The sequence below is a fragment of the Juglans microcarpa x Juglans regia genome, chromosome 5D, assembly GCF_004785595.1.
Source record: "Juglans microcarpa x Juglans regia isolate MS1-56 chromosome 5D, Jm3101_v1.0, whole genome shotgun sequence".
NCBI classification, from domain to species: domain Eukaryota; kingdom Viridiplantae; phylum Streptophyta; class Magnoliopsida; order Fagales; family Juglandaceae; genus Juglans; species Juglans microcarpa x Juglans regia.
The window spans coordinates 12,449,405-12,474,176 of record NC_054602.1 but is presented as its reverse complement, the minus strand read 5'-3'; the positions used below and the strand labels follow the sequence as shown (position 1 = coordinate 12,474,176).

Sequence of the window (24,772 nt, the reverse complement as noted above, 5' to 3'; positions counted from 1 at the left end):
AGAAGCATTTTCTTCTTTTTTTATCAGGTTGTACGGATTTGATCCGATTTTATTTTGTTCTGATCGGGTTGGGTCAGGTTGGTTTGGTGCCTTCAACGAGCTCATTCAGGTCAAGTCGGGCATAAACCTGATTGTATCAAATTAGGTTGCAGGCCTCGTATTGAGTATCACTTTTGTTGTTTTTTTACTAATATGTTTAATGTTTATTGAGTCTTGACAAAAGGTATCAAAAGATTCAAAACCAATTTAGACTTCCTACAACTTACATTCTAAATATTTTCCTCTCTCTTCGATAAATAGGTATGATATATGAAATATTTCGTTAATGAAGCGAAGTGAAGAATCGAGATTCGAACATACGATCAGTACTTCAACATTATGTGAAATTATTATTTGTCCAAAAACTTTAAATTAATAATAAGAAATAGATTTTAAGATTTAATTATTTACATTCTTAAAGAAACTTAAAATTTTGACAAAAAAGAAATGAAGACCACGTTATGTAAGTAGTAAAGAGTTGGGATTATGAAAGTTAATTCTCTCCAATCTTACAAATTGTTTTACATGAAACGATTTTTCATAAAAATATTAATTTTGATTATAAAACACTTAATTCCTAGCATTGGCATAATCTAAGTTGAAATCTTATAGTTGCATCAAACTCACTCAAAACAAAACCATAAAATCTTTTTTTTGTTTTTTCTTTTGAATATTGTGCACCAAAAGTACTATATTAAATAAAAGAGTTTTATTATATGCATTCACTTTTACATACTTCTTGCATACTTTATTGATGTGATTGGTCAAAATAATTATTTTATATTAAAAAAATAATACAATCAATCACATTAATAAAATTTACAAAAAATACACAAAAATAATTACACAAAAACTTTTGTAAATTAAAAATAATATTCCCTGCAAATATTTAATTTAATAAACCACTTCCCAGAATCCTAATAAAGACGGGACTCGGGAGCACTCAAAAAACTCGCTTCGTCTTCACAAGCGCATAGTTATCATCGTCATTCGTCGTCACTCTTCGCCACGCACTCTCTATCCCACCTCTCAGGCCGCCATGCAAGCCCTTCAATCCCCGACCCTTTGCCCTTCGCCGCTCGGCCCACTCCGCAAGAATAGCTCCTCTCATTTCCGTTTCATCGCCAGGCGCCGCCTCCCCTTCATTGCGGCCTCGTCCCGTCCCGTCGTTTCGGCGCCGAAACGCGAGAAGGACCCCAAGAAGCGGGTCGTGATCACGGGGACGGGATTGGTATCCGTGTTCGGAAACGACGTCGATGAGTATTACAACAAACTGCTTGCGGCCGAGAGCGGGATCGGTCCCATCGACCGGTTCGACGCCTCCAAGTTCCCCACCCGGTTCGCAGGCCAGATCCGTGGGTTCAGCTCCCAGGGATACATTGATGGAAAGAATGACAGGCGCCTCGATGATTGCCTTCGATACTGCATTGTCGCTGGGAAGAAGGCTCTCGAGCATGCCGATCTTGGCAGCGATAAACTTTCCAAGGTCCACTATTTCTCGTCTCCAAATCTTAGTCTACTCAATACCTTAGTTATATGTGTTTGATTCAATTGTGGTGCATGATGGTTGATTTGGGTTATTGTGATTAAATTGTCATGTGTACTAAAATTGGCTTTGAATTTTTATGATATATTGGTTTTGCTGCAAGTCACGCATGGCCAAATTGTTGACATGTATGCATGCATTTGATATGTTTGAGATCGGATAAATCATTTATCCTTTGCTAAAACCTAATTTCAGATGTGCACCTGGGCTTTGCCTTTTTCTATTAATAACATTTCTATGATTACCTATCAAAAAAAAAAAAAAAAAAAAACCTAATTTCAAATGTCTTATAAAAAAGGCTATTTTCAAATGTAACTGCAGAGGGTAATGATACACCTAAAACTCTTTTACAATTATCTTACAACTCATTTTAAACCAACCAATGTAATTGTGACACTTAATGTAAAAATAATTTCAATTTTACATAGTTACCCTTCATTTTAAGTAGAGTGGTAAAATAGTTGTATACTAATTGTAGGTTTATCATTTTCCAACTAACTATATGTGGCATCAATTTTATAGTAGATAGGATTTCAAAAAAAAAAAACAAAAATTATAGTAGATAGTTGGGATAAGTTTTTCTAGATTGGAGATGTAAATCAATTTTGTAGCTTGCCTAATTTTTTCTTTCCTCAAAAGTCCTATGTTTGTTTGCTCGCCACTTGATGATGTAGGAAGTTAGGAAACCTACAACATGACTCCCTCCCCAAAATTTAGTGGTTTGCATCTAATATAACAAGGACATACGTGTCACTTGATTGACCTTTCAAGCCTTCCAAGGGGATATGAGTTTTAGGATATTGGTAGTCCATAAGAACAGCGATTCTGACTTATCAAAAAAAAAAAAAAAAAAAAGCGATTCTGTGTCATGTCTATAGATAACAGTCTGTTGCTTCTTTTACTCTTTCTATATATATATATATTTTTTATAGGTAATCAAGAAGTTTTATTCATGCTTCTTTTACTCTATATATGAAATGATGAAAATGGTGAGATACGTTTTTCCTTATGTTGAAAGCTTTAAACATCACAAGCGATCGATGGATGAGCGTAGAGTATCCTTTTTTAACACTTCACTCCATTGGTCGATTATAACAGATTTCAATGGTCTGAATGTTCTTGAACTCCCTGTATCTCTAGTCAATCATGCCGAGGTGTTGCTCTTGTATATGTCCCGTGTACTTGGGCCATGCCTATTTCTCATGAATAAATTTTTTATTTACTGATAAAAAAATTGTCATTATGCTGGTAAAATATTCTATTCGAGCACATCAAATGTTCCATCTTTAATTGAATGTCTGTATAATGGAAGTCTTTGATACAATGCCAATTCTTTTTCTTTCTTTGTTTATTTTATTTTTATCAAGCATTCACCCTTGTGTCTAGAAGATTATTCTTTATGCATCATACAAGCTTAATTCAGTGTGTTCTCTTTCTTTTTTTTCTTCTTTTTAGTTACGGCTATGTGCTTGACTCACTGTGATTGCTGATTTATGCTGCAGATTGATAAGGAGCGGGCTGGTGTGCTTGTGGGAACTGGGATGGGTGGTCTTACAGTCTTTTCCGAGGGTGTTAAGTCTTTAATAGAGAAAGGTTACAGGAAAATAACCCCTTTTTTCATTCCCTATGCTATAACGAACATGGGTTCTGCATTGCTTGCAATTGATATAGGCTTCATGGGTCCAAATTACTCAATCTCAACGGCTTGTGCAACCTCCAATTATTGCTTCTATGCTGCTGCAAATCACATCCGTCGGGGTGAGGCTGATTTGATGATTGCTGGTGGGACTGAAGCTGCTGTTATTCCCATTGGACTGGGGGGTTTTGTTGCATGCAGAGCCTTATCTCAGAGAAATGATGATCCAAAGACTGCTTCAAGGCCATGGGACAAAGATCGAGATGGTTTTGTCATGGGTGAAGGAGCTGGAGTATTGGTAAACCTACCTCTTTTTATGTTAGTTGTGTAAAAAGGATTTAAGCTTGCTTGACATAAATAACAAAAGGCCAAAGTTACATTGACTAGTTGACTGCTTTCACCTTTTGGGTCTGCTTTCATACTTAACCTACAGGAATCCAATGGAGTTTTGGAATGCCAACCAACCATTGTGATTTGGTCGTTTCTATAAAATTTGTAACAGACAAAGGTGTAATCATTGTGGGTACTTCAAAGAAAAATAATTACAGGGCCTCCTTGGTAATTAGTGTAGACGATGGCCTGCTCAATGAGTTTCCATTTAGAAGTTACATGTATATTTTTTCCTCAGCTTTGAACAGTTTGCTTGTTTGATTAAATGTCAATAAGCTTGCTTTGTATGAGTTCCAGTCTCTCTTTGAACAGTTTTAAGTGTTATGGTTGTAATGACATCTAATTTTGCTTCATGAATTGATATGATTATTAGTGTAAGACTGAGATTTCCATGACAGATAATGGAGAGCTTAGAACATGCAATGAAACGAGGTGCCCCAATTATTGCTGAGTACTTGGGAGGTGCTGTTAACTGTGATGCTCATCATATGACTGATCCAAGAGCAGATGGACTTGGTGTGTCTTCATGCATTGAGAGCAGCCTTGAAGATGCCGGCGTGTCACCTGAGGAGGTATTGTCATTATTCCCTTGTAGGCAATCTTTTTACTGTATGGTGCTCTTTTTTTAGTTATTAGGGGTTTTTGAGAGTGATGTTTATGGACTAGTTAATACTCAAGAGTGACCATTTGAGTTACTTTGGTATGACTATTGGGCCTGTGAGGACCTGACTCTGATGCTGCCATAGGCTAAAAGAGGATAGATGAAGTGTAGGGATGCTTTTGGAGAAGATTATGATTGGTGCATGTATAATGATTCAAAGTAGAAATTCATTGACATTTTTAGAAGACTGCACGTCCTCTGCGGTGAACCAGTAGAGGATGCCGGACAGTCAGGAAACATGTCTGTGAAGTGAGCAGTCTAAATAAACATGTTGGAAATAGGTGGTGGCAAGGCAGAAAGGACTTAAAACACATCCATCTGTGAGAAAATAAGCACCATTGTCAGAAATTTAGATTGTTAAAGTTTGGTCTCGGTGACTAGAACTAATAATTCGTTAGTGCTTTAGTGAGATAATATAAATTAAACTGACGGTGTATGGAGAAGGGAACCCAGGAAGGAACAGTATTGCTTTGAAGTGGCATGAGGATGGCCATAGATAGAGTACAGTGTTGTAAAACATCTTTTTAGATGAACCAAGAGAAAGGCTCTAAAGTTTTGTTCTGTTGAGGTGATGGTTAAGTGCTGTAAAGGGCTGTCAATTTTGTAAGTCTGAGAGATTGGGCTGTTACTGTGCAGGAACCAATTATTTCCAGTCATATCTGGTGAATGAGGTGGAATGGACAGATAATATTAAGTGCTCGGTTTGTAAATTGATTTTTTATAAAAATCAATGTTTGGCCTGTAATTAATATCTGTGGCTACAATTATTTCTGAATGACAGTACTAGTAAATAAACTAAAGAAGGAGAATTAAAATAGTTTTTCCCCATTTTCCAGGTTAATTACATAAATGCGCATGCAACTTCCACTCTTGCTGGTGACCTGGCTGAGATAAATGCCGTAAAAAAGGTTTTCAAGAATACTTCAGAGATCAAAATTAATGCCACTAAGGTAATCTTTCCCCAAGTGAATGCTTTACTTTCTCTTCTTTCAAATTTAAGCCGGTCATATGCAGGGGTAGAACTAGGTATTTGAAAAACTCACTTTAAATTTCATATTTTTAAGGTTTTTTTATAAAGTAGACTCTAAACATTGACTTTTGCCCCCTCATTAAAAAAATCTTTTAGTCCTCCCCCCCCCCCCCCCCCTTCTCCCCGGCCCCAAAAACTAGGTATCCTGGTTCCACTTGTCTCATCTTGTTTTGTTCTTGTCTTCATTCTGTTGTAGTCAATGATTGGACATTGCCTAGGTGCCGCTGGAGGTTTGGAAGCCATCGCAACCGTGAAAGCCATAACCACTGGATGGCTGCATCCTACCATAAATCAATTTGTATGTGCTACTTTCTAGTTGACACTTGCTTTGTAGAATGCAAATTAGAATTAGATAGTGTAACACAGATTCCTATTTAAAAAAAAAAAAAAAAAAAAAAAAGAAGAAGAAAGAAAGAAAACTTGTGAAACGCACATACAGTACACTTCATAACATTAGCCAGTTTTGATTCTTATACCGATTTATTCAATTGATCCTATTATTTCATCTTAGATATTAGACTGGGAATAAGTTATGGAGATGGAATATGTGGTTAATGCCATCATATAGCACTGAATGTAACAGGAAGTTGTGAACAGTATTCTCCACTAGTCACTGCAGACAACTAATTGGGCTGAGGTTTTATTTTATTTTTAATATTATTACATAACATTACAAATTATGTGTCTTTGATGCCAAAAAAAAAAAAATGTCTTTGCTGTTGGGAGCCATGGTACAGACCACAATCACATGAGAGTTGATTTTTTATATATTTTTTTAAGTAAACTCGAATCTTATGGTTGTGAATTTTTACTTTCTTTTGGTCTATTTTTTTAGACTAAATAAAGTAGTAATTAAGTTTCAATTTAATCAGTTTTTTAAAGTTAGGATAATGTTATTATGATGAGTGACATGTTCTCTTCAATGGACGCAGAATCCAGAGCCTTCAGTTGATTTCGACACCGTCGCAAATAAAAAGCAGCAGCATGAAGTGAATGTTGGTAAGATGCCCATTGTACACCACGGCATTTTCATTTGCAATTGCTTGTGATGCCTCAGCATCCAAGATTTAATTACTCATCTATGTCGTATGATTTCAGCCATTTCAAATTCATTTGGATTCGGTGGACACAACTCAGTCGTGGCCTTTTCTGCATTCAAACCTTGATCATCCGGCCATTCTGGATTTCTTGTAGGAGATGAGTCTTGCTTTTCAGGAGTTTGCTTGTTTGTTAGTGAGGCGCTTCCTTTTCTACTTTCTGGAGTCAACTGCATGCTTGTGCCACTTGTAGTTGTTAATTTAGTGATAGTTATGAGTTGAATTCTAGCTCTGATTACTTTGTGACATCTTTACTTGGAACTATTCAATCTATTTTCAGTTTTAAATTGTCATGGATAGAAGAGGGAGAGGGAGAGATTGCCGAAGGCCTTTTGCTTTATGACATGATTCTTACTATCTTTCTGGCTCATTGATCGGAGTGTAGATGACTAGAGAGGTTCACAAAATGGGCTGACAGGGACAGCTTCCGACCAGGTGCAGATAGTTGCTAAATATTTGAAGCCCAGCGTAGTGTTGTCTCTTTGGATACAGCGGCTGATATCGATGGTGGTCATGGAGCTGATTAAAATGTATCTCAACTTGCCCTCATGTAAGACTTGAGCTGATTACTACAGGTCTTTGTTTTTTTGTTACCGTTTTCGTTGTTTACGGAATTTTGGTAATTCTCTTATGGAATGGAAGCCTTTAAAATTTGGTGTTCTTAGAGCATTTAATATACTCGTGTGTGCGGGTGAGTCATTGTTGGTGACCAAAGAAACACAGTTGAGCATGATTGCATGTCATCTTTAATTTAGATATAAACTCTGCTGTCTCGTTTGTGGTCCATGCTCATCAAGACAGATCACTAACATACTCAATGACTTGTAAATGGATTACATATCCGAGCATTGTTATTAATCTCTCTCTCTCTCTCTGTGTATAATGTAAGATCATTGTCAAAATTAAGCGTGAACCAGAGAAATTTGGAGAAAAATGAATGAATGAATGAATGGGGATGGATAGAGTGGTATTGCTTGCAGTTTGCAAATTCTGATGGTAGGGGAATCGCTATGAAAGTGAAAATTACAAGGAAATTATTTCAGATGAATATTTTGGAACAGCATATCAACTTGTTTCTATTTCGTACTCTATATGCCAATAGCTGAAATTGAGCCGTTTTGGATTGAAAGATGATCTCAACTCATTTTACTTTTATTCACAAATTTTAATTCATAAATTTCACTATTATTTATAAATCATCTTATCTCTTAATCCAAATCGTGCCTAATCAACTTTAGAAAGGGTATAAACCAACTGAGGGAACATCCATTATCTAAAACGCTAGAAACTACAGCCCAAGTACAAATTGTGGAAAAATAAATAAAAATTGGGGGCTAAGCCCTCAAACGTAACTGTGTATATACGGAAGACTATGCTGATGATATGATATAGTCATGAATTGTGTCGTACTTTTTTTTTTTTTTTTTTAACTCTGCTATTCTTCATCTCTATATATTACACATATTTTAATTTTTTTTAATTTTTTTATTCTTATTAAACTAATTAAATTCTTTTATTCATCATTTATATATCACATATTTAATAAAAAAAATAAAAAAAAAATATGATGTGTAGGATGATGAATAAAATTTATTTTAGAAAAATTTTATTTTCAATCGGAGGATAGTCTTATTGATAAATGAGGATAAAAAAAATTATTTTAAAAAAAATATTATTATAATTTTAAAATTTAGTTAAAAATAACTGTATGGAAATGGATGAAATGGAGACTATATGAACGTTACGTATTATATTATTATTATTATTATTATTTTCCATTTTTTTTTTTATGAGTCTTACATATACTTAATAGCTGCAAATACCGTTTCGTGAATGTAATTAGAAGCGTTAAGAGGCGAGAAGTAGAAGGGTAATAGAAGGTTTGAGTACGTGGCGGAGAGAGACAGGCTATTAGTGGATTGAGAAAGAAATCAGTGGCGGGGTTTGCCTTGGTTCTGAACATGTAATGAGATTATGAGAAAGCTCAGAGATAGCAATGGCCATTATTTCTCCTCTGATTCTCAGGACCTCACCTCTCTGTCTCTGGACTCCACACTCCAACAAACCCCTCCCTTCCCTTCCCTTTTTCACCATCCCCAAGTCCAGGCCTCTCTCCATCCTCTGTTCCACAAAGGTAACGCACGCACGCAAAGACAGCAATCCGCTCTTTGATTGTCTTAGGAAAAGTAAAAGAAAGTTTTGTTATTGGGTTTCTTTTTTCTCCTCTCGTTTTATTTTCCTATGGTTTCTCAGTTTCCAAACGGTGGGGTAAAATGGGTTCACAGAAAAATAGACTATTGCTTCTCATAACTTGACATTGCTATGCGTGCCAACCATTTCTGTTAGATGGAAGGAAGTGAGATTACAGAAGAAGTGGCAGAGAATTCAGGAGCCAATGAAATTGTAAAGAAGAAAATCTTTGTTGCTGGAGCAACCGGAAGTACTGGGAAGAGAATTGTTGAGCAGCTGCTGGCAAAGGGTTTTCAGGTTAAAGCCGGGGTTCGTGACTTGGACAAGGCCAAAAATACGCTTTCCCATGACAACCCGGCCCTTCAAATTGTTAGTTTCCTCGGATGTTTGAAGTGCAAGACTTAAACACTGTCTGTGTGAAAATTTAACTGGTTTTTATTTTTATTTTTATTGAGTTCGTCTAAGTTTCTCGAGATACGTGTTATGGGTTTTCTGTTTTTCAGCTGAAAGCGGATGTAACAGAGGGTTCTGAGAAGCTATCAGAAGCTATTGGTGATGATTCAGAAGCTGTGATATGTGCAACTGGCTTTCGGCCGGGGTGGGATTTGTTTGCTCCATGGAAGGTCAGTCCATTTTGTACCTATTCAACTTATATATCTATCCGCATATGGATTTTTGTAGCCAATTTCGCAGTACATTCATTCATTGTTCTTATTAATGCCCAACTTATCTGTAATCATATGGAGGCTGCTCGTCTATGTTAAGTTATAAACAGCTCTTGTAAATTCTCATTCAAAATACCTAAAAAAAAGAATTAATTTTTTACTTAGCTTGTATGACACTACATTATTGTTGTCACTAATCATGGACCGATAGGCTAATAATATTTCATTTGTTACTTTCTGCTTTCATGTTGAGTTTGAACTGCATAGATATTTTAGTTTCTTCACCGGCATCACAGTTTACTTAAAGATTTTTGTATCCGACTAGATCCAGTGTTATCCCAAACAGTGCTGACAAAGGCACTTGTATTTTGTCCAAGTAGATAAAGGGTAGAACACAAAGGAATCTAAGTTCATTTTATTGATTCAGTTGACTAGTAGATTAATAATATGGTGGTCAAGCTGTGCTTACATCTATGCTAAAAATAACTCTTTCAGTAGCTTGTTGATTCCAAAAGGACTATCTCTTGGCAATACATTTAATCCTGCGTCAAGATCATATTTTCACCATGTAACATCTCAGTCAACACGTGAATAAGAATAACCTACATAGAGTGGATAGGTTATAAAGGTAGTCATGGTTGCTAAGTCCTACAGCGGCTACCTACTAGGCGAAACATGGCCTTATAAGTGATTCTAGGGAAGCTTCAAATTGACTAGTCTTTTTGGGGTTATAGCACATATGTGGCTAGTGTTTCCCTAGGTTGTTACACACCAACGCAGCAAAACCTTAGTCTTAACAACTTCTATTTGTTGGTGTCTTATTTTCCTGTCAGTTTTATCTCAAAGTATATCCTCTGTTAAATCCTTGCTTTACTACACATTTCCTGCCTCTTCTGGACCTTTGGACCTTGCACTTGTCCTTTGTTGCCTTCAACTTGGAAGTCAAATTATTCTTGACTGCTCCATTGGTAGGCTTTTCTTGCACTTGGCAGTCACAAGTCTAAAGACTTTTGCCATTTACTTATATATCTTCACACTCATATAATCTTTAGTACATACTTATTCATCCGATACTAATTCAATTCAAGAAAATTGTTATTCCTTGGCATTTGTTGATCTTTTACTTTGGACATAAATTTCTGTGATCTTCTACTTTAGCAAGGTTTATGTTTTTAGAAATGTCTTCAATTCATTCTTGTAATCTTTCCTCAAACTAGTGCATCTCTGCATTATTTGTGGGTACAAGTTATAGTGTAACAGTTCCCCAACGTTAAATTTACTGTCGTGAAGAGTGTTTCAATATGAGCGATAATGTCCACATTTGCTTAATAAATTTACTCTATTTTTTTTGTTTGTCCATGACTTACGTAATAAATTAAAAAAAAAAAAAAAGTCATGCAGTAGAAATACAAAACCAAATGCCCTCAGGAGTAGTGGGGTCCTGAGCTAAGCCTATGTGAATATAGAATAGGAATCTAAGAATTCAACCACCATTTGTACTTTTTTGTGAAGTCCTTCATGAGCCTTTGGTCTTTGATGGTCCTTGTGTTGCATATGCCCTGTTTCTTTTCTGGTGCTCTTTTGTAATATGAGTATTATTGTCTGAAAAATATGATGTTGCAGGTTGATAATTTTGGCACTGTAAACCTTGTTGAAGCGTGCCGTAAACTGGGTGTCAACAGATTCATACTTGTCAGTTCCATTTTAGTCAATGGAGCTGCAATGGGACAGATACTGAATCCAGCTTACATCTTTCTTAATGTTTTTGGACTTACCTTAATTGCAAAGCTTCAGGCTGAACAATATATCAGGAAATCGGGTATAAACTACACTATAATAAGGCCTGGTGGGCTGAGAAATGAACCCCCAGCAGGAAATATTTTTATGCAGCCAGAGGTAAATGAAAGAGTACTTTGCTAAACTTCAACATTTTCTCTACCAGGCGTTCAAATACATTGCTTATAAAAAAAAAAGAAAATCTACTATGTCAAATACTAAGAACTCAGTTGTTTCTTTTCTTCGCTCTCCCTTTCTCCTTTCTCCCCTTCTCCCCTTCTTTGTAGGACACTCTTTATGAAGGTACCATATCAAGAGATCAGGTTGCAGAAGTTGCTGTTGAGGCATTAGTCCATCCTGAAGCATCTTATAAGGTTGTAGAGATAGTTTCCCGAGCTGATGCTCCTAAGCGTTCATATGAAGATCTTTTTAGGTCCATTAAGCAGCGGTGACTTCAAAGTTAAATCTCAGAACACGACATAGGCAGAGTACTATTTCTGACTTCTTTCTTTCTTCTGGCAGATATATGTTTGCTATTATACTCTCGAGCTCATTAAACTTTGATGAAAGAATATGCCTAGCAAACTAGAAAAATGCTTAATTTACACTCAATCCTGTTCAATAGACAGTTGCCTTAAAGCACTCGAATGAATCTTAATTGGGTCCTAGAAAGTGAGAGTTGGTTATTTTTGGTGTGGCGTTCACTTTAAACCTATTGTTTTTTCCTCAGTTATTTTCCATGTCTGAAGTTGTGCTCAGAAACGAAAAATTAATTTGAATTCACAACGTGTATACTAGATTCGCTTGAGGTGAATTCCTTTGTGGTCTTAATAAGATGCTTCATACAAGAATTCAAAGTGTAAAAATCCATTATTTGGCTTCCCCTAAAGGTTGCTTCTGTATAAGAAACTGAGTCATAGCGAATAATACATTCTGTGAAAGCAAAATGACTAAGAAGAGCAACAGCAATAGCAAGGCAAACGAGGTTAGGAATATGAACCATTTAGATTTTTTTTTTATCTCTCATTCTTCGCTTTCCGAGGGTTTTAATGACAAATAGTTGCATAAAAGACCTTGTCTGTTCTCTTAGAATGTTTATCATCTGAAGTTTCTCCATGCATAATGGTCGTTGCATATAAAGTTGTGGAGAAGTTTTTCATCGGAATCCTTAAAAGAGACTCCTTGTCCTCAACATACCTTAATTATATATCATCTTATACTGTAACGATCAGATCGTAAGGCAAAAGATTGGATGAAGTAGCTACAATACTTTATCCATTAAATAATTTAAAAATAACCCGTATGATTTTTGTCTATTTCTCTCTTTCTTTTAGTTTTAATATATGCTTATTCCAACCCCAAGGGGTTGGCCCAAGTGGTGAAGGCCTTGGTCTTGGGTATCATTCTCTTCAAAGTCCAAGGTTCAACACCTCATGGGTGCAAACAATTCTTTAGGACCACACCCCTTAGTGAAAAGTCAGCGATTTAACCAGTTCCGTGTAGGAAAATTTTTCAAGTGCACGGGATCGATGTTTACTCTGTAGGGGTGAGTCCAAGGGGGCCCTGCCTTAGAGAGGTACTCCGACAAAATATATATATATGCGAGCTTATTCTGCAATAGGATAATGTCCTTTTTTTTAGAAGTATGATTTGTTATTGTATTTTTGGAAAACATATTTCCTTCCTAATTTTTTTTTTTTGGGGGGGGGGGGGGTAAAAATGCTGGTCTCCAACATTTGAGTGCAGAAATAATGAGAATAGAAAGATATCATATTCTTCAAAGCCCAATGCCTTAAAAACTCATTCCAAAATACAATATAAGAGAATTTAGGCATTCCATTCCATTAATGCTTTCGACAAGTAATGGAAAACAGATAAAAAAAATGTAATTTAGAAGAACCAAACAGCTAGTAAAGTCATAGCTGCAAACACAGCTGGAACGCCCAAAGCCGCTCCGGCGCTTTCCATCACTGGCGATGGTGCTATCTCCCCGATATCTTCAAGTGTAACTGTGGCTCTGAAAGCAGCAAAAGCCAGAAAAACCATAATGTAGATGGTCAAAACCATGGGCACCCTGCAATCCCCCATTTCCGACTAGTCTCTATGGAAAATTGAGAACAGGTTGGAGTAAAACTTGCAAGGAAATTGAAGAAATGGGGGTGGTTTTGAGTTTTGAGTTTTGAGTGAGGAAAATGGGAGTGAAAATGGTCTTTATAGGGAGGGTTTGAGGAGAAAATAAGAATCTTCCAGCTAGTTATGTTGGTTTAACCACAAACATGATCATTTTAAGCTGGTGGGCTTTCCTTATAATTAACTCCACTGTAACCCGTACCAGCCTGGTCTAACTGTGTAATGGCACCCTGCCAATTGATAGCTTTGTGAGGTTTTTAATTTGAATCCCTCATAATTTATATAAAATTTTAAACTTTGGGTGGGAAAGTTTGGAAGCGTTTACCATAGCCCTAGTAGGGATTGAAGTTTTGAACTCCCAACTTTTAGATCCCATGATCCCTAAAGATGAAGGGTAGCATCATTGAATTAAGGGAAAAAGAAAAAAACACTAGATCTTATAGGCAGGCTAGTCTATGCAGAAAATGTTTTTTTTTTAAAAAAAAAAATCAAAGATGTATTCAATTAAAACAGAGGTACAAGAAGTGAAGGTAGAGTGCCCCATACAAAAATCTCATTACAACTATAATTGTATTGCTCATGGGAAGATGGATAAAATTAAAAAAAAAAAATGGACCTATATTTGTTAACTGAACTAACGAGGAGATCACCAAAAGGGAATTTGCGTTGATTCAATGATTAAATTGATTGGTTATGACTTCAAACTGTCGTTGTAAAAAAGATGGTACATTCCATAGAAGAATCTCCTTCTCTTACTAACGATGTTCGCGTGCATTTTCAATGATAGATTTAAAAGAATCAGAATGAACACTACAGTTGTACGTTGTTTTTTTTGTCATAAACGGTGGCTTCAATCTTGACCCATGTATACTAAGTTCCGACAAATGTAATGGTAATAATATGAATATTGTGAGTGGTGACAAGCTATGCTTATCAAAAAAAAGGGTAATAATACGAAGAATAACCGTGAAGTACGTAAACACTGCGTAATTATTTTGAAAAAGAATAGGGTTTACTGTTAAAAAATTAATTTTTTTTTTATGTAAATCCTATGTTTTATTTATTTTTTTCAAAGCGATTATGTGGATAACTCACATTTATACTCGTAATTGCAGTCATATTATAATGACAACTATCATGTAACCAAATGCGGACTCCGTGGCCCAATGGATAAGGCGCTGGTCTACGGAACCAGAGATTCTGGGTTCGATCCCCAGCGGAGTCGCTTTGGTTTACTTTTTGGCTTTAATAATTAATTTGAAAATTAGATTAAATAAGATATTCTTGTGCAATAATGGACATCAGTCAGGATGGCCGAGTGGTCTAAGGCGCCAGACTCAAGTTCTGGTCCTCTAACGAGGGCGTGGGTTCAAATCCCACTTCTGACAAGAAGTTATTCTTTCCTTTTTACATTTTCTGCAGAAGACTGTTGAAGACTCTTCTAAATGTGAAAAGGGAATTACTCATGTTTTTTTAAATTTGTTCTAGGTTTATATTTTGTTGTTCTGTTGGATGATTGTTTAGGTTTGGCTTGGTTGTGAAGAATAATGCCAATAAGCTGACAACTTGATTACTAGCATCTATAACATCTTTCTCCAAAATCCATCCTGTTCAATTTTCTAGTTTGCAATCTGGATTGTTCAGAAGTCTCATGACACATGTTTGAAGTCCGGAATCTTATGATCATTTTTACTTTCTGTTTGGCCATATCTGAAACACACACAATGACTCTCAATTGCAATTTGCGGCACCAGAATCAAATGCTGCAATTCATTCAAGGCTTGCAAAAGCTGAACAAAGACGGATCAAAGTTGCAAGTGTCCTTTTTTTTTTTTTTTTTTTTTGGCGGGTGGGTGGGTGGGTAAGTAGTAGAATGGGGGGGGGGGGGGGGGGGGGGGGGGGGGGGGGGGGGGGGGGGGGGGGGGGGGAGGAATGGAGGTTGTCAGACTGATCATCTAGTTTGTACTATAAAACACTTTACTGTTCACAAGTAATAATTGAAAAGAAAAATACTTTGAATGCTTGATGAAGTGAATACATCAAAATTGTATTTTTCACACGTTGAGGACCAACAAACTTCCAGATGCTTGAGCCGGAAAAATCAACATGAACAATAAAAGACAATGATCCTAGCCTTCGGCTAATCATGTCCGCTCCGAATTTGATGCAGCAGATTTCAGGTTCTCTAGCCGTTTCCTTAAATATGCCTGCCTCAGCTTCTCACGACGAGCTGCGGCTTGCTCTTGCCTGCGCAGTTTGAGCTCAGACGCCTTTTCTCTTGCTTGATTTACTTCTTCATGAACTTCCCTGAGGAAACCACAAACACAATAAACATGTCATGAGCCATTGAGCCTTACTCATATAACACAAACAACATTTTTCAAACAATAAAATCAGGCAGGGGTCTCAGGGATACACAACCAAACAAGCCAAAGAACATAGACTGTAATTGAGCCTTTCTTAGCTGTTACTAGAAATTTATGTTCTACTTACATGTGCTGTCAAAAAACATTCCTCAGTTTTATGATAGGATTTTGCCTAAAATCTGCATGAACTACGTTCCTTATATCCTTAGTTGAATACAGATGATAATACATCATATTTATAGTCTTTGTCAAACAAGGTTCAATCTGAAGCCTGATAGTGTCAAGTCAATGCTGCGTAACAGCAATAATAGAAAGGCTTGTTATTAAAACTTAAAAGAGTTAGAATTAAGCAGCTTGTCGATAGCATCAACTGCTGAAACCAGGCCATTCTTGACTTTTCAGCCACAATAATGCAACTTATATGAATACAAAACAGCAGCCACAACCAAATTATAGTGGCAGCCAAGGGTGTAACTTATGCTAACAGGCACGGGAACTTGTTTCTTTAATTGGCACCGGGTGTCCGGGAACCAAGTCCCGACTAACCCAGGGTGCACAGGCCCTCCGCAGGCACAGGAAAATAACAGTATAAGTGTAATAAATGAGTTTGCATGGCGTTATACCTGTACAAATGAGTTTGCATAAAATTATTGGCCAGCATAAATTCCTGATTATAAACTAATAACTTGAATTGAACTGCCAGAGGCCCAAGCCCTCATCAATCATTGCCCAGTTAATTCATATCTAAACGAATTATGTTTCATATTTATTACTAAGAATTTTACAATATAAAAAACTATATGTTCTAAACAAGAAATGGCTAGGACTCTCACCTCACAAAACGCTTGTGTTCATCATTGTCCAGTGTTCCAGCTGTTCTTCCGAGCCCCACGGGTTTTGTGTTAAACAAAAAAGAAGCATCGTTCTCGCCATTTTCACTTTCTGGTGGTACCATTGCGGGAGTATCTGGGTCCTGAGATTGCTCTGATTCATCCTGTTCAACATTCTTGCGGAAGAAATCGACACAATACTTCTCCTTATCTTCCTCATCAGATAGCTCTCCCCTCACTAGCTTATCATACAATGCGGCCTTCCTCTCTAATGCTGCATAGCTGGCTGATCCATCTTTAGCTGCTTTCAGCTCGAGTTTGTCCCTGGATTTATCATTTTAACACCAAAACATGATGCCACTTAAGTTGCAAGCCAAATTAGAGTCCAGTGGCATGTTGGACACTAGAGCACACAATACTTATGTCATCCCATGTCCGCAATATTTGGACACTGATGGAAATAATTCCCAAAATGAAAAGTGAAGAATTGCAAGAAGTTATATTTTCACGTCAAGATAGTTACATTATTCTTCTACTAGCAATCATCCTCATCGAGAAAGATACATAGTTCAATACTGGTTATTGCATTAATTACGTTCAACAGGAAACTTTTTTTTTTTTTTTTTTTTTTGATAGGTCGTTCAACAGGAAACTTAAGCTTCACAAGTAATCAAATCATCATGAGACTGGAATATATAAAAGGGGAAGATTGCTTTTCTCAAGGGTCATTAGTTTCGGGTGAAGTTTTAATTTGGGAGATGAAAACTCTAGATTATGGAAGAAGTAAATAACAGTTGCTAACAAAAAAGCAAGCTCAAGAACCCCCATTGCAAGTTACCTACTGCCAATTTCATATCCATTATCGACCAAAATTGAAGTTGTTACAAGTAAGGTTAAATTAAGTATCACCAGTAAACAAAATCATCATCATGACCCCACAAGTTAGAACCCTAATTCTACTCAAATACGGACCCTTTAAGATCAGTTCTCTCATTATAAACCCAAGAAACAAAATAAAATTACAATAAAAAAATCAATTCAAAACGAGAAAAATCAAAAACAAAAAGGGAAACAAAGAGAGAAGGGTACTTGTGGGCGCGGGCGTCGACGCCGGAGTTCTTGGCGGAGAAGGAATCGGATGCGGCGATATTCTGCTTGGCGCGGTGAAAAGTGACGGAGTCGGGGACGCCGGCGAGTTCCTTGTTTTTTTTGGACTCCTCCTGGGACTTGTAGAGGTGGGCCTTGAGTTCCAGGATGGAGGAGGGCCCCACCCCTTCTATTGCCCTGTGCTTCTTCGGCATTATAGAAGACTCCGTCAGCCATCCAAGCGACTCGACCACGACCCTCCTCTTCCTCTCCACCTCTTCCCCCATTCTTTACTGATATCTATTTCAGTGGGGAATGCTCGGCGACTGGTTTCTCTGTTCGATGGCTTGGTCTGAGAATCGGGAAGGGGAAATTCAATTTACAGAATTAGGGACGGTGGAGTACATGGGCCGGGCCTGATTTCTGTGTAAACGGCCCGGCCCATCGTCAAAAGTTCGTTTTCTTTTTCTTCTTCTTTTAGATAAAAGACAGTAAATTTTTGTTCCTTTCAAGTGAAGTCTCCCCCTCACTTCTTGCTTGTTATTCTATATATTCTTCTAGTATGGTAACATGTGATACGATTCGTAAATTTAATATAAATATAATATTAAATTAACAGATTTGAGTTTAATGTTAATTGGTTGACACGTTAAGACACGATTTATAAACAGATCAATAACCGGTCAACCTGTTTAACACAAAATCAATCTGTTTTGATCCGTTTAGAATTTATTTCTAAATTAAAATTTTATTATTGTTAAGTTTTAATATTGATATTTCTCAGTATGCTTATGTTTTTATTATTTTTATTGGTAGGATTGTAATTTTAGACCTAAGTTCATATTTGTTATTATATAATTTGTAATATTGATTTTATTATACGTTAAAATTTGAAAAATATTGATATATATTTTTTAAGATATTGTGGTTATTAATAAATATAGATTTTAACATTTATGTAAAATTTTGTTAATCAAGTAAAATGAGTTATGCATTTTAGTTCAACCTATTTACATGAAACAAACAAGTTTAAATGAGTCGTTTCGTATTAATATATTTCTAATTAATTATTAAAAGGGTCAAAACGAGTGACACGATACGAACCATTATCTAAATAGGTTGAATTATGATTTGAAAGTTTGACACGTTTAGCTTAATAGGTTAAGTTCGGATTGACCTATATAATCGAATGTTCATAACTTGAAATGACACGAACATGATTCGAAAACACGATTTAACACCCCTGTATTCTTCTCTCTATTAACTTCATTTTCCGTTTCACTGGACGGGAAGATCCCCTCCCTCCTCCCCAACGCTCCCTCTTCACTTCCCTCGATATATTCTCATGCATCTGCTACTTTTTCATCGCATCTTTCCAGTTCAATCACCTCCATGAGAACTTCTTTTGCTTCACTTTCAATGGCACTCTGGGTATTGGGCAGAGGTATGGATTTCTTGCCTATTGCCCCTTTTCCTCGTCCGAAGATTTGGTTTTTTTGTGTCAATACGCCGTCTAGCTCAACTTCCACCTTTGTAGTTCTACTAATTTTTTAGTTTGACAAGAGCTTCAACAACCCTTGACCAAAATACTTGGATGCTTCGAATTGCAGTTTAGAATCACCTTGCAATTGTTCCCATTTTCCACGTTAGTGTTTGCCTCTCACACTCCTCTCTCTCATTGTCAAGAGAGCAAATTGCCATAGCCCCCCAACCCAAATTAGAAACACCCATTTATAAGGGGGGCGAATATAAATTAGTATCCAGATGTTCATTATTAAGAAGACTGGAAACGAAGTCGTGAGTATTCCTAAATGCAGTCACACAGGCATTTAAAAAGTAACCCAATACAATAGTGACTTGAGATACAAAATACAAACTGAACCAACTTCCCGAAAGGGACGTCAGTGACGCTTCTTTCCGGTCGCTGCTCCCCAAGCCTGTAGTACGTGGTTCACTATCTCCTCTACACCAAGTCCATGCTTCACCTGACATATAAATCACATGCATCATGAACAAGGCAAATTGTGCAATACCAATAGAACAAACTTTTCTTTTGATAGGTGATACCAATAGGGCAAACTAGAGCTTGCATCATGTTTCCGTCAACCAAAAGAAAAAAGAAAAACGTACTCAACCCGACCTGAGCAAAGACAAATGGCCCTCCATCACGCATTCGAAGTGCATCACGTTCCATGACAGTTAAATCAGCTCCAACTGCTGGTGCAAGGTCAGTCTTGTTTATTACCTGCAATCCAAAACAATTGACTCATTTTCATTAGACTTCCCAAGTACTTTATGTTTATAAAGATTAATAATTGACAGTAAGAAGGGTGCCACAGCCAAAGTAGCAGTTATGAATTTAAGAAAACACCTACAAGGAGATCAGCTTGGGTGATACCAGGGCCACCTTTCCGAGGAATTTTATCACCACCAGATACATCTATTATATAGATGATATAGTCAGCCAGTTCTCTACTGAAGTTGGCAGCTAAATTATCTGCACCAACACAAATTCAAGAGAATATTGAACCTTTTCTCATTGAAGCTTTTAATTCCACAAGCGTTAACATAAGATAGGTGCTCGCTTATTCACAATTTCATATAAGCATTTTTTTTTACGATTGTATTTCGAAACAGAAACTTTATTTTAGAAACAGATCCTGAACTAATAATGCAACTTTTTAAATGAAATTTGAGCAACTACCTTGTACCCTCTTTCTTAAGGGGCATCAAGTATGCATCATGTTTTCACTAAAAGAGAAAAAGAACTGCCAAACTTTAATTGCTGCTCTTCTCCCACTAATTAAACTGCATTTCCCCAAATGAAATCTTAAAGCAAATTAATTCTACATTTTGATTCTCGTTCTGATATGAGCATCATTGCCAGTTACTAACTTATGACATGCCAATTTTAATATCAGTTTGCATCAACCAAAATTAAACTACCGCCACATCAATCATCTTTTGTAAAGTTACCTCCCCCAGATTCACAAAGAAGTATGTCTGCTTTGAACAAGTTAGAGAGCTCCTCAAGAGGACCAAGATTAATGCTTATGTCTTCGCGGATTGCAGCATGTGGGCATCCCCCAGTTTCGACAGCACGTATCCTTTCTTCAGGAAGTGCTCCATGTTTTACCAAGAACTCACCATCTTCTTTTGTGAATATATCATTTGTCACCTGAAAAATTACAATTTCAAAATCAGAAGATAAAAGGTTTAAATTTCTTTTCTTCCTCGTGTATCTTATCTTATAGAAGAAAGGTAATATATTAACTACTTGTGCGTGAATAATATGAAAAACAGGCTCTAGCATGGGTTCAGTCATATCAAACTTCAAGATTAGACCATCTCATCCTTCTGTATGAATACTAAAGGAGACTTTCGAAAGGAATTTGTATCTTCTCATGGAGTATGGAACAAGCAAAACATATTTAAATTTTTTCAGAAAATTTTGATGCACTCCTCTGAATCAGTGCAAGAGAAAACTCGTAAATAATTCTAGTGAGGGGAGTTCAATATCTACAAAAGATGCCAACCTAGTAATCAGTCACCACATGAATAGACACAGTTTATTAAACAATAAGCAAGGTCAATGACGTTTTTTTTATTGGCACCGGGTGTGTGGGAATAGTGTCCCGACTAATCCCGGGGTGCACAAACCCTTGGTAAGGAGTTTCTCGCAAGTGCACCTCGGGTAATTCAAGGGAAAAATTCCCAATCCGATGGCCCTAAATATTGTTTGCACCCAAAGGGATTTCAACCTTAGACCTGGGGGAGCATACCCCCAAACCCAAGGACTTTACCACTTGAGCCAACCCCTAGGGGTTAAGGTCAATGACATGTTATGGCTAAGCAAAAGCTAGCCTCACAAAGCTGGAATCTTGCTTGCAACTGCATGCTCAAGTATTTTATGTATATAAAAGAAAAAAAAAAAAAAAAAACAGGCAGCATATTATTTTGGACACACCCATATCCAAAACAGGTTGAATGAGTTGATGACAGGTAAAATGAGTTGATGACAGACAAAATACCCTCTGCCCTTCCATGACCAAATATCGAGGGAAGTCCCAAGCTAGATATTCTAGGCTGTATTTTACTTTTTTAAAAAAGTACAACACATCCTAGAAAGAGATTAAATAAATCAAGAGGGTGCTGCTACTCAGTCCCATGAATTTGCCCCCTCAAAGTTATTACCATTAGTGCAATTGCACCTTTTTTTTTTTTTCATTTTCTTTCAAACCTTTTTTAAACATCCTTAACCATTAAGAGAAAAAAATACACATCTTCACTAATAGTCACTTCCTTAACCACCAAGTAAAAAAAATAAATTAAAATACCCGAGCAGTAACTTTGAGGGGGCAAATTCTTGGGGCCAAGTATCATTTTCCAAATCAAGCAAATCAAAATTTATGTCAAGAATCGGTAGAGATGGAACCAGGGGCTGTGCGGGTGTCTTTCTAATAAGATTTGGTTGCATCCTGAGAATATGGGCAAGTACAGTTTCCTCCCACAAATTATAGGGTGTCTTTCATTTTGCATCCTGAACTATCAAAACTGATACATTGTACCCTCAAATTACCGAAAACTGAAAAATAGCACACTCGTCCAATTCTACCCTTAATAGATGACAATTAGTGACATGGCACAATCTCGACGCTTGGGTCTCAACGTAGGGTGTGCACCACAAAGTTTTGGTAGTCTGATGGCACAATATGTAAATTTTGATGGTTTGGGGTGTAAAATGAAAAATGCCATCTAGTTCGAGGATGGAAATTGTATTTTCCCCAAAGTAACTCCACATGAAGGTATAAATTGCCCTCACATAGGTGTTCAAACACACTACATAGAGGTATGGAATGCACTCACATAGGTTGACAAACATTTTGTATCTATTTATGTGCATGATTGTGTCTAGAAACAAATTTTTTTTTTTATACAAGTAGCGTCTAGAAACAAATGATGAGAAATTATTATAGTTCAGTCCAATGAAGCACCACTAAAACCAGAAATGCAGATCCCGTTTGTGTGAGTTGTATGCCTATTTAAAACTTAAGGTTAAGCCCAAAGGTGTTCTTATATTCTATTTTAGGTATATTCTATTTTAGGTATACTGGGCATGCCTTGACTCAAGCCACAGGCCTACATGGACTTCAAGGTCTTTGGAAACATCAACCACTGTGCAAGATTCTACTATTAGGTTCCAGAGAAACTTCAAACACCCAGAAATGGAGAGATACTCAAAATAGAGAAAGTTATCACATATGCTTAGTAAGAACAAACACATACACATACTCATCTGCTGATTAATGTTGTAAGATATATCAGATTAATAGTTTCTATACTGCCATGAACAAAAGAAAGATGCATTCTTTATCCTTTTTTCCCCTTTCTTTCTTAGTTTTGGCTCAGGATTGTCTGTTAACTGGTTTGGTTAAGCAGAGAAAAGAGCTAAACTTGGGCTTAGAAAAGGTGTTTTTTTTAACTCCTCCAAATGAGAATGGCAATTATTGAGTCCAAGTTGTAGGAATATAAATAACTTTGAACGGAGGAAAAAGAGAAGAAATTAAAAAAAAAGAAAAAGAATTTCTACTTACCGCAGCAAGACTGTACTTATCCCGCAATAATTTGCAAAGAGCCAGCATTAAAGCTGTTTTCCTGTAAGGCATGAAACAGCGTTCCATCAACACCCATTTATGAGTTGGATTCAGACTAGCAATGCAAAATACATAAATGAAACAAAGTGGATCTACTAGAGAGGGGGGGAGGGGAGCAAACATCTTTAGCTTCCCTTCTGGTCATCCATGTTTACATTTCAAGAGAATAACAGATATGAGGTAAGCATTTCATAATAACAATAACAAGAAACAAACAAAGTTCAAAATAGCACAACTGTAAGAAAACTAGGAGCCTGGAAGATATATATATTTTATAAATTTTTAAAGTTAGTTTATTAAAGGGGCATAACCCAAGTATGTGTATACAATGGGAAACACCCAACTAGAGGGATGAGGAATGAAAGATAATTCACTAAAAATAAAGATGTTAATAGAATATATACAAAATAGTATGGAATTAATTTGATTGCTAATGCCTACTTTTAAACAGTTGAGCATATCCAAGAAAGAATACTGAGGGGCGGGATAAAAACCTTTGTTGATGAATTCAGAAGAAAATTTTGAATAAATGAGTTTCCCAAAATGGCTACGAGTATCAACAAACACCCGACTTAAAAAAGACATATAAGTACATATCCGTGTGAGCTTGAATTCCCCTTCCCCCTTTCCCCCCCCCCCCCCCCCCCCCCCCCGCGGCGGATAAAAACCTTTGTTGATGAATTCAGAAGAAAAATTGAATAAATGAGTTCCCAAAATGGCTACGAGTATCAACAAACACCGACTTAAAAAGACATATAGTACACATCCGTGTGAACTTGAATTCCCCTCCCCCCCAAAAGTACACATCCATCGTTGTCATTGGCACCATCCATTGAACACCAAAAACATAAAAAAGGAAGGACTATAGCTCCCTCGCAAAAAGGAAACGAAGCAGAAAATCTCAACACATTCACTACTATCTTACACATGCAACTCCAATCAACTAGGAACATTGTTTGTATAAGGTTATCAGCAGTTGAGATTTTACCCAAAGTAGCCCTCCAAGCAAAAGACTCGTCTTTTTAAAGAAATTTACTGTACCGAGCACTCTTCGAAGGAAACTATCCCCATATGAATCCGAATCTTACATAAAATAATAGGGAACTTAAGATTTGTATAATATTATAATCAATCATTTCCGTGTCTTTGAAGAAAATACTAATAGTGATCCAACGGTGATTGGGAATGTTGATAATAATGTAAAGAAACTAACAAATGGAACATTGAAGGGAAAAAGGAGATACCCAGTACCAACTGGGCCACCGATGCCAACAGTGAAAGCCCTCTCACTGAAATCCCTGGTGAGAAGTGGCGGAGCTCTTCTGCTGAAATAGCCTGGGGAGTATATGGGTTCATGCGAGTGCGGTGCCAGTCCATCATGGCTATGGTACACCTTACCATCGGGGCCGACCCATGACTTTGTTGTTGAATCCCCATGAGTGTGATCGTGATCGTGATCTTGATGATGGTCGTGGTGATGATGCTGGTCGTGGTCGTGGTCGTGGTCGTGATGATGGTCGTGGGAATGGGAAGGCAGGGAAGCCATTGTGACTGTAGTCTGCAAAGGTTTACCGAGAAGTGTGAGGATAAGGAAGAGACGAGGTCACGAGGCCACTATTTGCCTCAGGAACATGGAGATATATCTGATTAAATCATTTATATTTCTTGAAATCTGT

The 24,772-nt window shown here is 36.9% G+C and overlaps 4 protein-coding genes and 2 non-coding genes across 9 annotated transcripts; 4 read left to right on the top strand and 2 right to left on the bottom strand.

Annotated features, from left to right (window-relative positions):
• Positions 1-948: 948 nt before the first annotated feature.
• On the top strand, positions 949-7,059 carry LOC121265201 (3-oxoacyl-[acyl-carrier-protein] synthase I, chloroplastic-like). Its single transcript, XM_041168721.1, has 7 exons — positions 949-1,525; positions 3,088-3,519; positions 4,010-4,183; positions 5,109-5,222; positions 5,499-5,600; positions 6,235-6,301; positions 6,401-7,059. The coding sequence occupies exons 1-7, from the start codon at positions 1,079-1,081 to the stop codon at positions 6,466-6,468; spliced, it is 1,404 nt and encodes a 467-aa protein (XP_041024655.1). The 5' UTR covers positions 949-1,078; the 3' UTR covers positions 6,469-7,059.
• A 1,237-nt stretch (positions 7,060-8,296) lies between these two features.
• Positions 8,297-11,716, top strand: LOC121266243 (uncharacterized protein At2g34460, chloroplastic). 3 transcript variants are annotated; one of them, XM_041170018.1, is made up of 5 exons: positions 8,297-8,533; positions 8,746-8,958; positions 9,093-9,212; positions 10,878-11,150; positions 11,318-11,716. In XM_041170018.1, exons 1-5 carry the CDS (start codon positions 8,396-8,398, stop codon positions 11,480-11,482), a joined length of 909 nt encoding a protein of 302 aa, XP_041025952.1. In that variant the 5' UTR covers positions 8,297-8,395; the 3' UTR covers positions 11,483-11,716. The 3 variants fall into 3 exon arrangements, with proteins under 3 accessions (XP_041025952.1, XP_041025953.1, XP_041025954.1); XM_041170019.1 differs by having other exon boundaries at positions 8,392-8,533; positions 8,653-8,958; XM_041170020.1 differs by lacking the exon at positions 8,297-8,533 and adding an exon at positions 8,581-8,601.
• Positions 11,717-14,312: 2,596 nt separating this feature from the next.
• Positions 14,313-14,385, top strand: TRNAR-ACG. The gene has a single exon. It is a non-coding gene; the product is annotated as a tRNA-Arg (tRNA).
• A 79-nt stretch (positions 14,386-14,464) lies between these two features.
• TRNAL-CAA lies at positions 14,465-14,548 on the top strand. Its single transcript has one exon. It is a non-coding gene; the product is annotated as a tRNA-Leu (tRNA).
• Positions 14,549-15,059: 511 nt separating this feature from the next.
• LOC121264890 (uncharacterized protein At4g18257-like) lies at positions 15,060-17,811 on the bottom strand. 2 transcript variants are annotated; one of them, XM_041168233.1, is made up of 4 exons: positions 17,446-17,811; positions 16,360-16,680; positions 15,202-15,467; positions 15,060-15,153 (listed from the first exon to the last, which is right to left on the bottom strand). In XM_041168233.1, the coding sequence occupies exons 1-3, from the start codon at positions 17,727-17,729 to the stop codon at positions 15,305-15,307; spliced, it is 768 nt and encodes a 255-aa protein (XP_041024167.1). In that variant the 5' UTR covers positions 17,730-17,811; the 3' UTR covers positions 15,060-15,153; positions 15,202-15,304. The 2 variants fall into 2 exon arrangements, with proteins under 2 accessions (XP_041024167.1, XP_041024169.1); XM_041168235.1 differs by having other exon boundaries at positions 15,060-15,152; positions 15,222-15,467.
• A 1,380-nt stretch (positions 17,812-19,191) lies between these two features.
• LOC121264888 (urease accessory protein G) lies at positions 19,192-24,772 on the bottom strand. Its single transcript, XM_041168231.1, has 6 exons — positions 24,341-24,772; positions 23,037-23,097; positions 20,419-20,620; positions 19,818-19,939; positions 19,583-19,687; positions 19,192-19,427 (listed from the first exon to the last, which is right to left on the bottom strand). The coding sequence occupies exons 1-6, from the start codon at positions 24,640-24,642 to the stop codon at positions 19,344-19,346; spliced, it is 876 nt and encodes a 291-aa protein (XP_041024165.1). The 5' UTR covers positions 24,643-24,772; the 3' UTR covers positions 19,192-19,343.

Coding starts and splice junctions, on each gene's coding strand:
- LOC121266243 (XM_041170018.1), top strand. CDS start 8,396: ATGGCCATTATTTCTCCTCTGATTCTCAGGACCTCACCTCTCTGTCTC. Junction 8,534..8,745: donor CCATCCTCTGTTCCACAAAG/GTAACGCACGCA, acceptor CATTTCTGTTAG/ATGGAAGGAAGTGAGATTAC. Junction 9,213..10,877: donor ATTTGTTTGCTCCATGGAAG/GTCAGTCCATTT, acceptor ATGATGTTGCAG/GTTGATAATTTTGGCACTGT.
- LOC121264888 (XM_041168231.1), bottom strand. CDS start 24,642: ATGGCTTCCCTGCCTTCCCATTCCCACGACCATCATCACGACCACGAC. Junction 19,940..20,418: donor TCTTTGTGAATCTGGGGGAG/GTAACTTTACAA, acceptor GTGTTGGTGCAG/ATAATTTAGCTGCCAACTTC. Junction 19,688..19,817: donor TCACCCAAGCTGATCTCCTT/GTAGGTGTTTTC, acceptor TTTGGATTGCAG/GTAATAAACAAGACTGACCT.
- LOC121264890 (XM_041168233.1), bottom strand. CDS start 17,729: ATGGGGGAAGAGGTGGAGAGGAAGAGGAGGGTCGTGGTCGAGTCGCTT. Junction 16,681..17,445: donor GTCGACGCCCGCGCCCACAA/GTACCCTTCTCT, acceptor TGATAAATCCAG/GGACAAACTCGAGCTGAAAG. Junction 15,468..16,359: donor GAACACAAGCGTTTTGTGAG/GTGAGAGTCCTA, acceptor TGGTTTCCTCAG/GGAAGTTCATGAAGAAGTAA.
- LOC121265201 (XM_041168721.1), top strand. CDS start 1,079: ATGCAAGCCCTTCAATCCCCGACCCTTTGCCCTTCGCCGCTCGGCCCA. Junction 5,223..5,498: donor TCAAAATTAATGCCACTAAG/GTAATCTTTCCC, acceptor ATTCTGTTGTAG/TCAATGATTGGACATTGCCT. Junction 5,601..6,234: donor ATCCTACCATAAATCAATTT/GTATGTGCTACT, acceptor CAATGGACGCAG/AATCCAGAGCCTTCAGTTGA.